The sequence below is a fragment of the Drosophila busckii genome, chromosome 2R, assembly GCF_011750605.1.
Source record: "Drosophila busckii strain San Diego stock center, stock number 13000-0081.31 chromosome 2R, ASM1175060v1, whole genome shotgun sequence".
Classification (NCBI taxonomy): domain Eukaryota; kingdom Metazoa; phylum Arthropoda; class Insecta; order Diptera; family Drosophilidae; genus Drosophila; species Drosophila busckii.
This window is the reverse complement of record NC_046605.1, coordinates 4,335,520-4,350,829: the sequence shown is the minus strand read 5'-3', so window position 1 is coordinate 4,350,829 and position 15,310 is coordinate 4,335,520. Positions and strand designations below refer to the sequence as shown.

Below are 15,310 nucleotides of genomic sequence, written 5' to 3'. Positions count from 1 at the left end.
TAAATAAATGCTTGGCTCTTTCTTTTGGCTGCAATCACAATTGATTTAGCTTATAAAAAATTAAACAAGCGTCGCTATAAGCGAGAGACATACAGTTTCCGCTGTAGATGGATGTGTGTCCAAGAGCCAACAGTACAGCATAAAAAAACGTGTACATAGTTATTTTAATTGATATTGTTTGCATGTATGCAACACAAACTTGATGTTGTTGTTGGGTCTCTTCGCTTTGGCCAATACGTTATATGAATTTCAATGTGCTGCTGACATTTGTGTGGGCTTTCTTTAACGTAGCTAGCTAGCGCTACGTAACAACAATGCAACGTAACGTGCAAAGTTAACCAGCCAAACAATCGACTGACTCTCTCTCTCTCTTTCACTGACTGACTGACGCAGCTTGGCTTGTGTCACATAAACGTGACAACGTCGTCGCTGAATGACGCACTTTGACCAACCTGCAGCCTTGCCCCATGCATTGTTGCAACAAGAGTTGCAACCAAAGGGGTGACAGTTATATAAAAAGCTGCTGCTGTGCGCCAATACCAAGAAATATAACTTAAGGTAGTAGAACGAGCATAACAATGTCCTCGCTGGCAAACACGTTGCAAGCTAAAAAAACAGAAAAGTTTAACAACTGCTCAGCAACTTGCGTATGTTATGTCAAAAGCAGGCACAAGTCATATTATATATCAAAACAGCGCATAAATCTGAGCAATTCAAAAGCTGGTTATGCCACATTGCTGCAAATGCCACTAGACATATTTTAAATAACTAACTAATTAGCTTAATTTATAACTTTATAGCAATACAAACTTTTGCTGCTGCTTTAAGTTAACTCTCAACTATTTAAGTTCAAGTTTTGCTATGCTGCTCACGCTCAGTTTATTGGCAACACTATACATCAATCGATTTGCCAATAAATCGTAACTAATCTGCCGCCCAACACGTCTGTCTGACTGTCTGTCTGCAGCTTTTTAGCTTGTTAACAACTTTTCGCTGCTATTTTTAAATGTTAACTTATATAATTCGACTGCTGCTATTTTCAAGTCAATGAAACTTGTCATTTGCTATATCTTGTTATTTTGCACTTGTTGTTAAGCAAATTTGCTGTGGAGTTTGCCTCTGCGTGGGCGTGGCAATTTCTGTGTGTGTGTGTGACAATTTTCTCATATATATTCGAAATGAAAGAGAAAATTTCATTTGCAGGTCACGTAAGTTGCCACTGAATTGTGTGTGTGTACGCATTTTTGTCTATGTGTGTGTGTGTTAGTAAATAAATATGCGCACAGTTACCCTCTAGCTGTCTCTTTGTCTTACGCTCTCACTGCGTCTCTTTCGCTCTGTGCCACATGTAAAAATATGCAAATCCAGTCTATACATATGGCCAAAGCTCAGTTTGTTTGTCAGCGACGCACACTTTACAGTTATGACTGTTTACTTGGTCCGCTGCTGCCCTCCCAAAAAAAAAACCAAGAGTTATATACGCATGTATAACTTACATGTGTGTGTGTGTGTGTGTTTGTATATAATATAGTCAACAATTTGTTAAGCTGATTGAAGACAGTTCTAGTCAGTGTTGAGCTCTTAGTTGATTCTCAGTTATTTTCATAAGCTATGAAAACTATACACATCGTATTTTAGTAGCTAAATAAAATTTTGTATACGTACGTATTTTGTTAATATATTTTTCAATGGCAATAAATTCTTACGCTAGCAAAATATTTGTAACAAGCTTTCAAAACTTTGCGCCTAATACTTAAAATATTAAATACTATTTAAGATATAAATATTTCTATAAATACATTTTTAAAAAAATATTTTTCATATCATATAAAGGGATAGTTGATTAATAATAAATATTGTGCTTAAGAGCTTAAGCGATTTGACATTAAAATATTTTTAAATTGCTATCAAAATTTCACCCCAAGTATTGCTAATACTAATTACTGTTTTATATACAAAAATGCTTAATAATCTAATCTTTAAAATATTTTTATAGACATAAACATTGATTTGTATTCTTATTGTGAATTTAAAATATTTTCAATAATAATAAAATATTTTTAAAAAGCTATGAATACTTCACCCAATTTATTGTTTATATTAATTATTGTTTTATGCACAAAAATGCTTATTAAAATAATTTTTAAAATATTTTTGTAAGCATATAAGCATTTAATTAATATTATACAAAAAGTTGATTTCTTGTTTCGAAATTAAAATGTTTGCAATAAGCTTTGAAAACTCTGTAAATATTTAATACTATTTGAGCTACTATATAAACTTATTATTTATATTTTTTAATATATTTAATAGCATTTAAATAGTTAGTTAAATCCTTCACACTGCTGAGCATTAAGTTATATATTGTTGTTTAAAAAGCGTATAAGCTTACAGGCAATGAAAGTTTCAGTTTCGTGTCTTTAATCCTTTCTTTCATTTTTACTTTGCATACTTTTGGCCTATTAATGTAACGTTAAAGTTTTTGCTGTTGCTGTTGCTGCTGCTCTATGACTGTTGCTTTTATCATTAACTTTATGTAAAAACGGCAAAACTTTTGTTTTTTATATTTGTTTGTTGTTTGGCATCATTCGCCGACGCGCCTACATTAAGCCAAACGAAATTTCTGCTTTTTGGCTCACAACTGCCAGCAGCCATTTTAGTTGGCACAGTTCCCTAATGCATCTTTCTCCATATATTTAAGTGGGCTGCTGTTTGTTTGTGTGTTTCATCTACTTATGGTGCCTTTTTTTTTGGCTTGCAGTACAATTACCTCATGCAGTTTGATTATCTGCCCAAGTCAGACCTGGAAACGGGCGCTCTACGCTCCGAGGAGCAGTTCACAGATGCAATACGTAATCTTCAGGTAAGTTGCTGCTGCCAAGTTGTTGCTGCTGCTCTAGCTGCAACATGTATTATGCACAATTTCGACAATAAACATTCTGTTGTATTTTATGCTCGCCTTTTGTTTTGCTTTGCTATTTGCCTCACAGACATATGGCAACATTCCAGTCACGGGCAAAATTGACGCAGCTACAGCGCAGCTAATACAGAAGCAACGCTGCGGCGTTGGCGACAATAAGTATGCGAATAATTTCTCACCGGATAATCTGGATCATGGCATGGATCATGGCAATAGCTTACGAGTGCGACGCTATGTGCTGCAAGGTGCCAAATGGGATAAAACGGATCTAACATGGAGGTGAGTGCGAAGGTTTTAAATTACATACATATGTGTGTGCTTTAAGTAGGACATAAAGGACTCTTATAAGCGTGAAATTGAATTTTTGACTATTAGGTAAAGCAATTTGTAATAAAGGATTCTTATTAGCGGGAAATTGAACTTTTGACTATTTGGTTAAGCAATTTTTAGTTATTTTCAATGCTGTTAAATTTTTAATGTTGTTTAATAAATCTTGGTAAATATTCGTAAGGTTCAGATGTATGATTATCAATTAATACCTACACTATAAAGCAAAAATGATTATATATTAATTGTGATTATTTACAACAATTGATATTAACAGCTTAATTATTATGAATCATTAATTGAATGCAAATACTACGCTGCAAAAATGATTATAGATTTAACGAGATTATTTACAACAATTGATATGGCAGTTAGTTTATGTTTAATTACTTAGAAAATTTCAATGAATTGTAAATAATTTGCAATATTTTTGTATTCTGAATGACATGGTGCATTATTTTTAAATTATGATTATAGATGATTCAACATTCAATTCTGAATTTCAATGATTTGCAAATATTTTGCAATATTTTAGTAATTGGGATGCGCTGCTGAATGATTTTCAAATTAAGATTATAGCTAATCCAACAATAATTCTGGATTACTTGAGCTTATACAAAAGAATTAATAGAAGCTTTAAAAGTAGTCAGATTATTCTTATTGACTTTCAATTATATATCAATTATTTGGCATTAGTTTTGTTTGAACGAGTAACTCTGTTTATTTTGCTATGAAACAAATATAAATATTTCAAATTAAAATATAATATTTGTATAAGCTTGCGCTGTAAGTTGGTACAATTTAAATACATTAATTATGATTTATTGATATATATTTTAAATTTCAAATTGTATAATTTTAATGCTCAAGCTGCCGCTAGAAGTTAGAATTGACACTTAAAATGTTTACAAAATATTTAAAAATTCTGCTGCATATTTTTTGAGCTTTAAGCTGCTAAGCAAATGCTTTTTGTTTAATAATATAATTAATAACTTGCGCATAACTGTTGCTGCTTTAACAAGTTATTCAATGTTGCATTACTTTATTATTTTTTAGTTGCTTGAAAATCAAAGTGGCACTTAATTTTGCGTGTACAACTCTTTGATTATTCAACTGAAATTGGTTCTCATTATGAGTGAGTTCTTTTTTTAGATTGCAACACGTAGCACCCTTTGCGCTTGCCACTTGCCACTTGCCAATTCAGTTGGCTATGGTAGCTGCGCATTTCAATTAAACTGCATGCAGTTCATTAATTTTGCAACGCTCATTTAGACGCGAATTTATAATTTTATAAGGCAAGCAGCAGCAGCAGCAGCAATTCTTTGCTAAAATTCCATTGGGGGTGCTGTGCTGGTTGGGGGTGTTGCAGCAACTGCTGAGCGCTTACGCGCTTTCAATTAATTCAAAACTCAAACGTAGCGTAGCTTGTTAATTTTTATTACAGTCATTGCATTTTGTCAGTGTGCAGAAAAAAAAAAAATAAAGAAAAAACAGCAACTACTACACAAACCCCCAGACAGCTCGAGGGGGGTGTGCATTGCATAATTTGATGTGTAAAGTGTGTTTTTATGTAAAACAACGTCATGTTTTTTACGCTGCTTGTTGTTGCTGCTGCTGTTGTTTGGTATATTTTGAGCTTACTTAGCGCATCCCAGTCAGAGCCAACTTGAATTGTTAATGGCCAAGTTTAGACCCGCTGTGCGGACTGTGCTGGGGTCGCCAACTTGGCGCTTTCATTAAACACTTTGCGCCAAATTGAGTTTTATGATGAGCAGCACCCAAAAAAGTTCGGCATGAAAAATATGCAGCTGCTCAAACTGATTGCAGCTGTCGCTTGTATTTGATTTTTAATGCATAAAACTGCAAAAGCAGCTGCAGCTCAATTTAAATTTTTACAAAATACTGTTGCATACTTGCGGGCTGCTTTTGAAAAAAAGGACTCAGCGCGCCCACATGAGCGCGCCCATGTAGGAATTTAATTATTTCTTGTGTCGTCTACGCTTAATTGGCCATTAAGGCCAAGGCAATGGGGGGGCCCCACTCGATTAACTGTGTGTGGGCTGCACAGCGTGGCGCTGCACGCATCAAATTGACTTTACATGAATTATATTATATATATATACTTATTGACTGACCTGGTTTACTATGTGTAATATGATTGCTTGACTGCATGTGTTCGCACTTAATTGCAAACACAAAGGACGCTTGGGGGGCACTATAAGTAAGCGAAACATAAGTCGCAAGTGTTTTTCCATTTCCGTTTGACGCACAACAGCATGCAAATTGCCAAACGGAAGTCGTTTTAAGCATTTTCCAACTCAAACACACACACACACACACAGACATTGCGAACATCCTGCAGCTTGGACAAAGTTGCTAACAAACATTTCTTAACTTACAAGTTACGAGGCATTAACTGCTAAAATTGCTACGACTTTTATACAAAGACACAAATACACAATGAACAACAGCACAGCGAGCCGAACCGCAAGCAAACGGATGTTGGCAACAGCAGAAGCAAGAAAAAAGTCCAAAATACTTGCACTTGCCCCAAAAGTGTGTTCAGCGAAATTGCCAATTGGCTTTGGCGCGTTGCAAGCGGAAGCAGCTGCCGCACAATTGTTTTATAATGTGGCATTTGCTTCAACGCAAATGAACTTGTGTAGCAACTAGCCCCTCCTCTAAAATAAAAAAACTGTTGCCATTTGTTTATAAACTGCGCTGTCCACTTCTCCAAGGTGTTTTTGTTGACACTTTTTTTTGTGTCGCTCTCTTTTCTAGTCTTAATTAAACTTGTTTAACTCGGCAAAAAGTCAACTGTTGACTTAACGCAGCCATCAAATTGGCTTTATTCGTTGCCTTCTTTGCTGTCTAGTTCGCTTTGCTCGCATTTCCCAGTTTGGCTATGCAACTTGCGTGAGCACTAAATTTGGTTGCATTGTTTAAATTGTTATCCACTGAAGCTGGTTAAATGCATTGGCAAACAGTTTCAAACTGTTGCATATTTGAATCATAAATTGCTCTGCAGTTGAATTCATTTCGAATTTGAAGCCGCAGCACAGCTCTGAGCTTTAATTTTTAAATTAGTGAGTCAAGCGCTGCTGCTAAAATTAGAAAAGAATTATTGAGCTGTTGTTGATATAAATAATTATTGTATTATAAATAAATAAATAAATGGTTTTTATTATTTTCACAAGATTTGTTTTGAAATTAAAAATATTTATCAAATCATTTCTTATATCTGACAGCCTAAGCCATGAACTAAAGCCTGAAATTAAATGTTTATATGCTTACAAAGACTTTAGTTAATTTTAATGTACATTTCACAAATTTTTTAAATCAAAAAAAACGTAAAAAAATAATTTTGCTTTAATTAAAACTCAACTAGACAGTTTGGGAGTCTTCATACTAAAATAATTAAGCGAGTCTATGTTAAGCCAACATATTACGCATACGCTATGTTGTATCGCTTTTTGCTTTAGTGCATTTATTTTATGATGTTAGACAACTTTAAAGTAAATTTTACATTTGTAAAAATCGCAAAACTTTAGAATTTAAATTGACAGAAGAAAAAAATAATTTGTCTTTAATAAAAACTCAACTAGATGGTTGCTTACATAGCTAAATAATTAAGCAAGTGCATGTTAAGCAAACTGTAGACAATGCGTATGAATATTACGCATACGCTACGTTGCTTCACTTTTTGCTTTAGTGCGCGGTAGAAAAAATGAAAAACGCTTGGCTATATTTTATTTTTAGTGCCCAACACGACACTTTGTGCAATCATGCAACAATGTTGAACAGTGATCAGCCCTTGGTTTGGCCTGGGGCAACATTAATTGAAGCTTTTATGTGCAAGCGCTGCTTGTGTGTGTGTGTGGCATTAATAAAGAGAGCGGCGAGAGCTGGACAGTTGATAATGCCTGTGCACAGAGCAGAGCCTGGTTGTGGGACATTTGTTAGATTTTTAATAACATTAATAAAGTGCACAAAGAAGTCAAAGTGCTGAACGAACGAACGAAGCAGCGAGCACACGCCAACGCTTGTCCACGCACGCAGCAAACGGAAGCGAGAGCGTCTCACATGGCAGCAGTGAGGCGTTTATGCTTATTAGCGTTGGGTGGGTGGGCTGGTTGGGTGGGCTGGTTGGGTGGCTTGGCGTGCATGTCAGCCATTAATACAATGCAATGACGCTGAAGCTTGCCAAGCTGTTAGCTAAGTTGAAAGGCAGCGTGGGGTGGGGCAGCATCCTTTTAGCTGCAACATAAAGAAAAACGTGCATGAATGTGTGCCTGGCCTAGCTGACAGACAGACAGACACACAGACAGACAGACGGACGTACGAAGTCTCATAAAACCGACGCACATCAGCGTCAAGCTACTACTGCTGTCATGTTACAATGATAAAAAGTAATTTTATGACGCACTCACTCAGACACAGGCACAGGCACAGTCACCCCACCCCCTACATAGAACTAAGTGTACGCCCGTTGCACTTATTGGTTCGACAGCGTTCTTGTCCTTGGCAGACGCCACACGCATTCACATGTATGTCCTTTTTTTTTCTATTTTATTTTTGTTTTGTAATGACTCGCATTGTTTCTGTCTCTCTCTCTCTCTCTCTCTCACACTCTTTTGCGCTATAGCATAAAAGGCGTTTTGCTTTTAAAAGCGCACTCCACGCTCACGTGTAACATGAAACGCCAAACAAAGTTGTAAACTTTAACGCCGCCGCTCACTGCATTTTTTTTCTAAGCCATGCGCTTGCCAATTAACCCCAAAAATTAAACTGCGTGCATAAAAACTCGCTTTGTTGTTGTTGCTGCTGCTGCTGCTGTCGCTTTGCTTGATTTTAATATCATTTGCTGCAGCTGTTACGCTTTGCGTCTAAACCATGGCAACCATTTGTGCAACTAAAACCCAAAAACGCGCGCACAATTTTTGTTTTGGCCAAAACGTTACGTTTAAATCAATTTTTGGTTTTTTCGTCCAGTCCGTGCAACAAAAGCCACATGTGGCAAAGTGTCAATGCAATGGCCACACACACACATACGACAATTGCGCTTCCGTTTCCTGCTGCTGCTGCCCCTGCGGTCGCTGCATTGTTTTTAATTTGCGTTTATTTTTATGACCAACGCGCTTATAATAATTTATGCAAAAATTCTTTGTAAAGTAAATCAAACGCACAACTGGCAGAGCGTATGAAAAAAATTTAAAACTAGCGCAAAAAACGTGCGTAATGCTCTTAAAATGCCGCAAACAGCCAAACGCACTACCCTTAACGCCCCCAACTGTTATTGTTCTTTCTCTGCTTCTTCTTCTCTTTTGGCCAGCAGTCATTTGCAGTTGCACTTTGTTGCCAGTTCCAACCTCATTCACTTATTTTGGCCATGGCGCGTCTAATGGACGTCATTGGCCATAGTTTCGTAGTCGTAGTCGGACTCGGACTCTTTTTTGTTTGCTGTCAAGTGCGCTCGCACTCGAAATTATTATCTGCCATTAATCATGGCTATAATGTTTGGCTCTGTTGCTATAAAAATCGCAGTCCAAACAGCAAGAGAGCACCAACTCTCGAGCGCCAACTCTCTAGCGCTCTCTCTCTGTCCCGCTCACTCCCAGAGCAGACGAGGGCCAGCCAACAAGTCGAAAATTATGATAAATTATGCTAGAAAGTCGCCGAGAAGAAAATTCATACCTCACATAGCATAATAAGTAAGAGCTAAGTATTAAGCTTAATTAAAAGCTTAAGACATTATTAAAAGCGAACTGAGTTCAGGCTGAAAATGAAAAGTTTTTAATTCATTTATATAAAATTTAATAACTTTAATTGAGAAAAAATGCTAAGTTATATTTTTGCTGTTGTTTGCGAAAAAGTTTTCGAACTTTGCAGCTACTAGAGCCTTTAACCATTGGGGGTTCCACTTCGAAATTTTTGTCGTATAATTTCTAAAACCAATTTCAGCTTTTGGGATTTTGAATTAAATAACTTTAACTAGGAAAAAGCTAAAAATTATATTGTTTTTGTGTCTCTTGACGGATTTCTCAGTCTTCCTTTGCTTAAAGGTTTTCGAACTTTACTACTACTACTACTACTAACTAACCATTGGACCTTCTATTTCGAGATTTCTCTTGTATATTTTCCAAAACCAATTTAATCTTTTGAGCTTTATATTATTTATATTAATTATATTTTCTTCTTTTCATGCATTTATCAGTCTGCAGAAAGGTTATCGAACTTCGCTTCTATTAAAACCTTTAACCTTTAATTACTTCGAAATTGCTTTCGTATATTTTCTAAGACTAACTTCATCCATATGGCTTTAGAATTGAATAACTTTAATTAGGGAAGAAGCTAAAAATGATATTTTTATATTTGCTGCATTTCTCAGTTTGCCTTTTCGTAAAGATTTTCGAACTTCGCTTCTACTAAAACCTTTAACCATTGCGAACTCTACTTCGAAATTGCTTTCGTATAGCTTCTAAACCCAATTTCAGCTTTTGGGCTTTAGTATTGAATAACTTTAATTAGTGAAAAGCTTAAAATTATGATTTGCATTGAGTCTTTTGACGCATTTCTCAGTTTGCCTTTGCTTAAAGGTTTTCGAAATTCGCGCACTCTACTTCGAATTTGCTTTTGTATATTTTCTAAAAGCAATTTCCTCTTGAGGGCTTTAGAATTAAATATCTTTAATTAGTGAAAAGCTAAAAATTATATTTTCTTTGGGGCTCTTAACGGATTTCTTAGACTGTCTTTGCTTAAATGTTTTCGAAATTGCACTCTACAGCTTCCACTTCGAATTCGCGTTCGAACTGCGACTTTTCGTATTACACATAAACTTCTTTGTCTGCCCTTGCATATTTTTTATGAAATACTCTTTTTGTTTTTTATTTTGCACTGCGCTGTGACAATTATTTTAACTGCAGGGCACATTTTTATTACAACTGTTGATGTTGTTATTGCTTTATTACTATTACAATAATTTTGTTGATATTGTGTGAGCTCTCTGGCTTTAAGCCCACTTGTCTAGATTTATTTACATTTTTATTATTAAACAGCAAGCCACATGCTGTGGGTTAACTTTAGGCAAAGTCTGTCGGCAATGTAAACTCTGCATATAGATGGGAAGATAAAGCTCAATTTGGTGCTCATATTAAAATAGCCAAAGATGTTTTTGCTGAGCTTAGCAAAAGGTGTGCAGTAGTAGTAAACTGTGTCAATATATTTGTGTGTAAAGGATATAAATATGAGCACACACACACACACACACACACAGATAGAGAGACCGACAACTGAAGCTCATTGAAAATTTATGACATGGCATATTTTCTTATGCTGGTCCAAGTCCTTTGCATTTTGCATGAACTATATCCTTTTGTCTTAACGCTCTTAAGGCAATCTGATATGCCACAAGGTGTAGCATTTCAAATTTAATAACCCCAAAACAACAGCCAAACCGCAACAGCATAAAATCCATAAGCTGCCAACAATGCTAAAGCTGCGGGCCCACACCCACACCCAAGCGAAAAATCCATTGAAAAACCATTTAGTATCAAAATTCCAAAGCTGCGTTGCCCGCACAATTTCCACACACACACTCGCACTCCTTGCTGCTCCTTTTTTTGTTGTTGTTGTGCGCACAGCTTTGTGCTCGGTCAGTGCGTGTCAATGCAGAGTTTTTGTGCCTGTCTTGCGTGTTTTTTTGTCGGTTCTGTCACATCAGTCAAAGCAGTTGGAGGACACACATACGCAGGCGGCTTCATTGCTGTTGCAACGTTTCTATCGCTGCAGCAACTTAACACTCACAGCTGACGTTGCTTGTTCGTTTGTCCAGCTCCGGACGCTCATTTTGGCAGCCGTTTCTGGTTTGGGTTTTGGTTCTCTGCGCTCTTCAGTTTTGTGTGCTAATTTGGCTTCTAATTTTTGATGGCCAGCAAATGAGCAAGTGCTGCTGCTGCTGTTGCTGCTGCTGCTGATTTTGCCTTTTGCCTCACATAACGCAATCGCAGCTGTCAAACCATCAAAATTGAGATGACGCCAGCACTCGTTTCGTTACGTACGCCCGCAATTGCATTTTGTAGCTCAACACATAACAAAACTGCATTAATGCACAGAGCCAGCATTGAAACTCATTTAGATGCCAAGTGCTGCTCTCTCTCTCTCTGCTTGCTGCTAAAAGTGAGAAATGCTGTTAACTAAAATTGCAATGCGAGAAACTTATTTAATCAACTTGCACTTAGTGCAAAGAGTCGAGTCGAGCGCTTTGATTGTTGACTCAAGCGCAATTAGCTAAGCTAAGCCTACAATTTTGGGTTTGGAGTAAGCTGCAGCAATTAAATTAACTTTAAATTTAGTTCGAACAGGCATTGATTGCGATTAATTGCAGTTAGACATGGACTATGGCTAATAGTTAAAAGCGAATTACTTAAAAAATGCGTTATTTGTGACTTTTCTATTTCGAATTATAAAAAAAATTGTTTTGAAAAAATGCACAACACTTTTTAATCTAAATTTTAATATAAAAGTTATTATATAAAGTTGTTTATAAGTATTTATCTTTTAGTTTTGATTCGCACATGATTTAAATCTTTGCTGAAAGTTCAAAATTATTTATCTATTTGACCATTTTTATTTCAATGCATTTATTACTATTTAAAATCATAAAAATAGTGCATAAAATATAAAGAATATATGCTTATGACATTTTTATAACGCAATTTTAATTGCAAAATTTTATATATAATTTTTTTTAAATATTCGTGATTAACAAAATTGCAATCTAATGATAAATATCAAAATAATTTCTATGCACAAAATATTCTTTATATATGCTTATGATATTTTTTAATCGCAATTTTTATATGCTAAAATTTGTTTAAAACATTTTTTTTTTAAATTTTAGCACCAAATTCTTGTAATTAACAAAATCTAATTATAAATTTGAAAATAATTTTTTTTATATATGCCAAATGCAATTTTCAGTGAATTTATTTGTGTCTAGAATATAAAAATTGTATACTTATATGTATATTTTTTTTTAAATATTTTTTGCTCATTTTTGTGCGCTCTAATATTAAATATCAAAATAATTTTTTTTATATAGACAATTTCATATAATATAAAAATAATGTATAATATTTTTTTCACTTGCTCTTATTTTTTATTATTATAACATAAACCATTGCTGTTTGTTTGCTTGTTAACATTTTACTGTAAGCAGCAAGCAGCAGCTTAACATAAACTGCCTGCCTGCTCGATTTAAAAGCTGTTAACAGCTGCTTAACAGTGTATTAATTATAAAGCCCATGTAAGGCAAGCAAATACTTTTGAATGTTTGCTGTGCATAATTTATGCTCAAAAGCAGTGAAATTCAGTGAAGCTTCGCAGCTCTCGCTCTGGTCATGACGCACAGCCAGGACACTGATAGGGGGGATTTAAGACATGAGGCATGTCAGCCATTTATATGTGTGTGTGTGTGTGTGTGTGTATTTTATATGTATGTGCAAAAGGTTATAACATTGGCATCGGCGTAATTATGTTTGCTTACGTGGCCAGTGTCGCCAGCAACAACAACAAAAGCAAAAGCAAAAGCAAACAGTAACAAGGATGTCGCCAGTGTCGCCGACAACAGCAACAAGAACAACAAGAACATCATCATCAACAATGTGGCTTGAAATTTGACACTTTCACAGTTGGTCAGTTGATTTGCTCGCTTGGCCACCACGTTGCTGCTGCCCTCTTGGCCACCTGCTTCGCCCTGCTCATTCCCTCCTATGAGCGCTGCCCTTAGACGGCTGCTTGGTGGCCATGTTAGGTACTGTTACCACCACCCCGCACCTCTAACATTTTGTTAGATTAATGTCCTGCTCAATCATCAATAGGTTCAGCGTACTGCGCCTTTTTGTTTGTATAGCACTTGTTTATCGCCCGGACGCGCACCACAGGCCACTGTTTGGGGCTTGTAGCTCTTGGATTTTGTTTTTTCTTTCAGCGCTGCGCTTTATTCTATTTATTACGGCTTTCATTTTGGCTTGTGCATTCATCCTTTGCTTTGTTCTTTCGTTTACTTTTAATTCATTTAGGTTTTCTTGTTGTTCAATTTGATTGATGACCACTTTAATTGCGGATATTAAATGACAAGCGAATGGCTGGCCAACTTAACACTCCCCAAGTTCCCAAGAGTTCCCTCGGTTTCCTCAGTTATTCGTTTCTTTCGCTCTTCTATTGCCTTGTGCACATTTTGTGGCTTCCTTATAGCGCTCTAATTTTTCCTGCTCGCTGGTCAACAACTGCATGGGTCAAGCTCATATCGATCGTTACGGGTCTTGACCCGTGTATGTTTCAGCTGCTGCTACTCCTGCTGCTTCTTCTTCTTCAATATGAAACTGTAGCCATTGATAAAGCATTGCAGTTAAACATTAAGCAAGCAAAGAAAACAAACTTAATGAGCAGCAAAAGCAAACAACTAATTTAATGTTTATACGTGTTAACATTACAGTTAGCAGTCAGTTAAAAAAAAGTCTCACTTAGTTAAACGCTTTGTTTATATTTTATATTACATCAATTTGCAGTCACATCTGTTAAATTTTACTTGTTAATTAACTTAACTTTTGGTAAAAATCTTGAAATATTTTCACATAACCAAACAATTGTTTACAAAAAATAGTTTAATAAATGAGTATTATTAGCGTTTATTCAAAATAATTTAAAGCATTTGAAAATAATCTTTTTATGTTGTCTAGTCTTTATAAAATAATCGATAAATTATATTTTATTGGAGATTATTCAAAATAATTTAAAGCATTTGAAAATAATCTTTTTAAATGTTGTCTAGTCTTTATTATCTCTTTCAATTATTTTCAGTTATAATCGAAATTCCATTTCTTTATTATCGTTTTCAATTATTTTCAGTTATAATCGAAATTCCAAATTTCTATTCAATTAATTTTAATTATTTTTCTTTAGTTAGTTTAAATTGTAAAATTAAATTAAGCTTTGGAATATTTTGCTGCTTTTCAGTTATATTCCTAATTCCAAATTTCATTTGAATTCATTTTAATTATTTTGGTTAGTTAGTTTTGTAGAATTAAAATGCTTAATAGCGTTGGAAATTATTGCAAATAATTTAATTAATAATGTTTGGAATATATAATAATGTTTTCCTGCTTTTCAATTATTTTTAGTAATTTCTAATATACGTGTATATTTCATTCAATTATTTTCAGTTATATTCCAAAGTTTCTATTCAATTTATTTCAATTATTTTTCTTTAGTTAGTTTTGTAGAATTAAAATGCTTTAATAGCGTTGGAAAATCATTGCAAATAAGTCTAATTAAATAATGCTGTAGGAATATTTTGCAGCTTTTCAATTATTTTTAGTAATTATCAAATATAAGCGTATCATTCATTCAATTATTTTCACTAATATTACAAATTTTTTTCAATTAATTTAATTAATATCTTTACTTAGTGTTGTAGAATTAAATTACCTAACAGCGTTGAAAATAATTGAAAATAATCTAATAAATAAACTTTGGAATATTTTGCAGCTTTTCAATTCAATTTTTAGTTATATCAAATATGCGCTTATAGTTAATCAATTGTAATATTATAGTAATTGTATTTTTAGTATTCTAAGCTGCTGTTTACCTATAACATGCAACTAAGCTAATTAGTAATGATTATAATTAGTTTACATTTGTAGTTAGAATATTGCAATGAGCATTTGCTGCAGCTTGCAGTGAATCAAACGTCAACTTTCTATTACTTTTACTCTTGCTTGGTGTCAATTACTTGTCACAGAATTACGCCTAATGAAATTGCTGTAAATAAAATTCACACTGCAGTTATAACATTTACACTGTTCGCATAAACTAAAAGACATTGCAACTAATTTAACGCTCTGTAGCTGTAACTAAGCTATAAATACATAATAATTCTAATGAAAAATGTCAAGCTGCAAATTTGATTAGCTGCTTTGATTGTCAATTAAAGGGCCAGCAACAACAAATTTGCACAAGAAATCTCGTTAGAGCGCCACAGTGTGAGGGGGTGGTAGTGGATGG

At 34.7% G+C, this 15,310-nt stretch overlaps 1 protein-coding gene across 1 annotated transcript in view; it reads left to right on the top strand.

Moving 5' to 3' along the window:
- The window catches only part of LOC108596750 (matrix metalloproteinase-2), an 82,008-nt gene that overhangs the window by 20,868 nt on the left and 45,830 nt on the right, over positions 1 to 15,310 (top strand). Inside the window, exons 2-3 of the mRNA XM_017982825.2 lie at positions 2,762 to 2,863; positions 2,991 to 3,199. Coding sequence (XP_017838314.2) covers positions 2,762 to 2,863; positions 2,991 to 3,199 — 311 coding nt within the window. The remainder of the gene's footprint in view (positions 1 to 2,761; positions 2,864 to 2,990; positions 3,200 to 15,310) is intronic.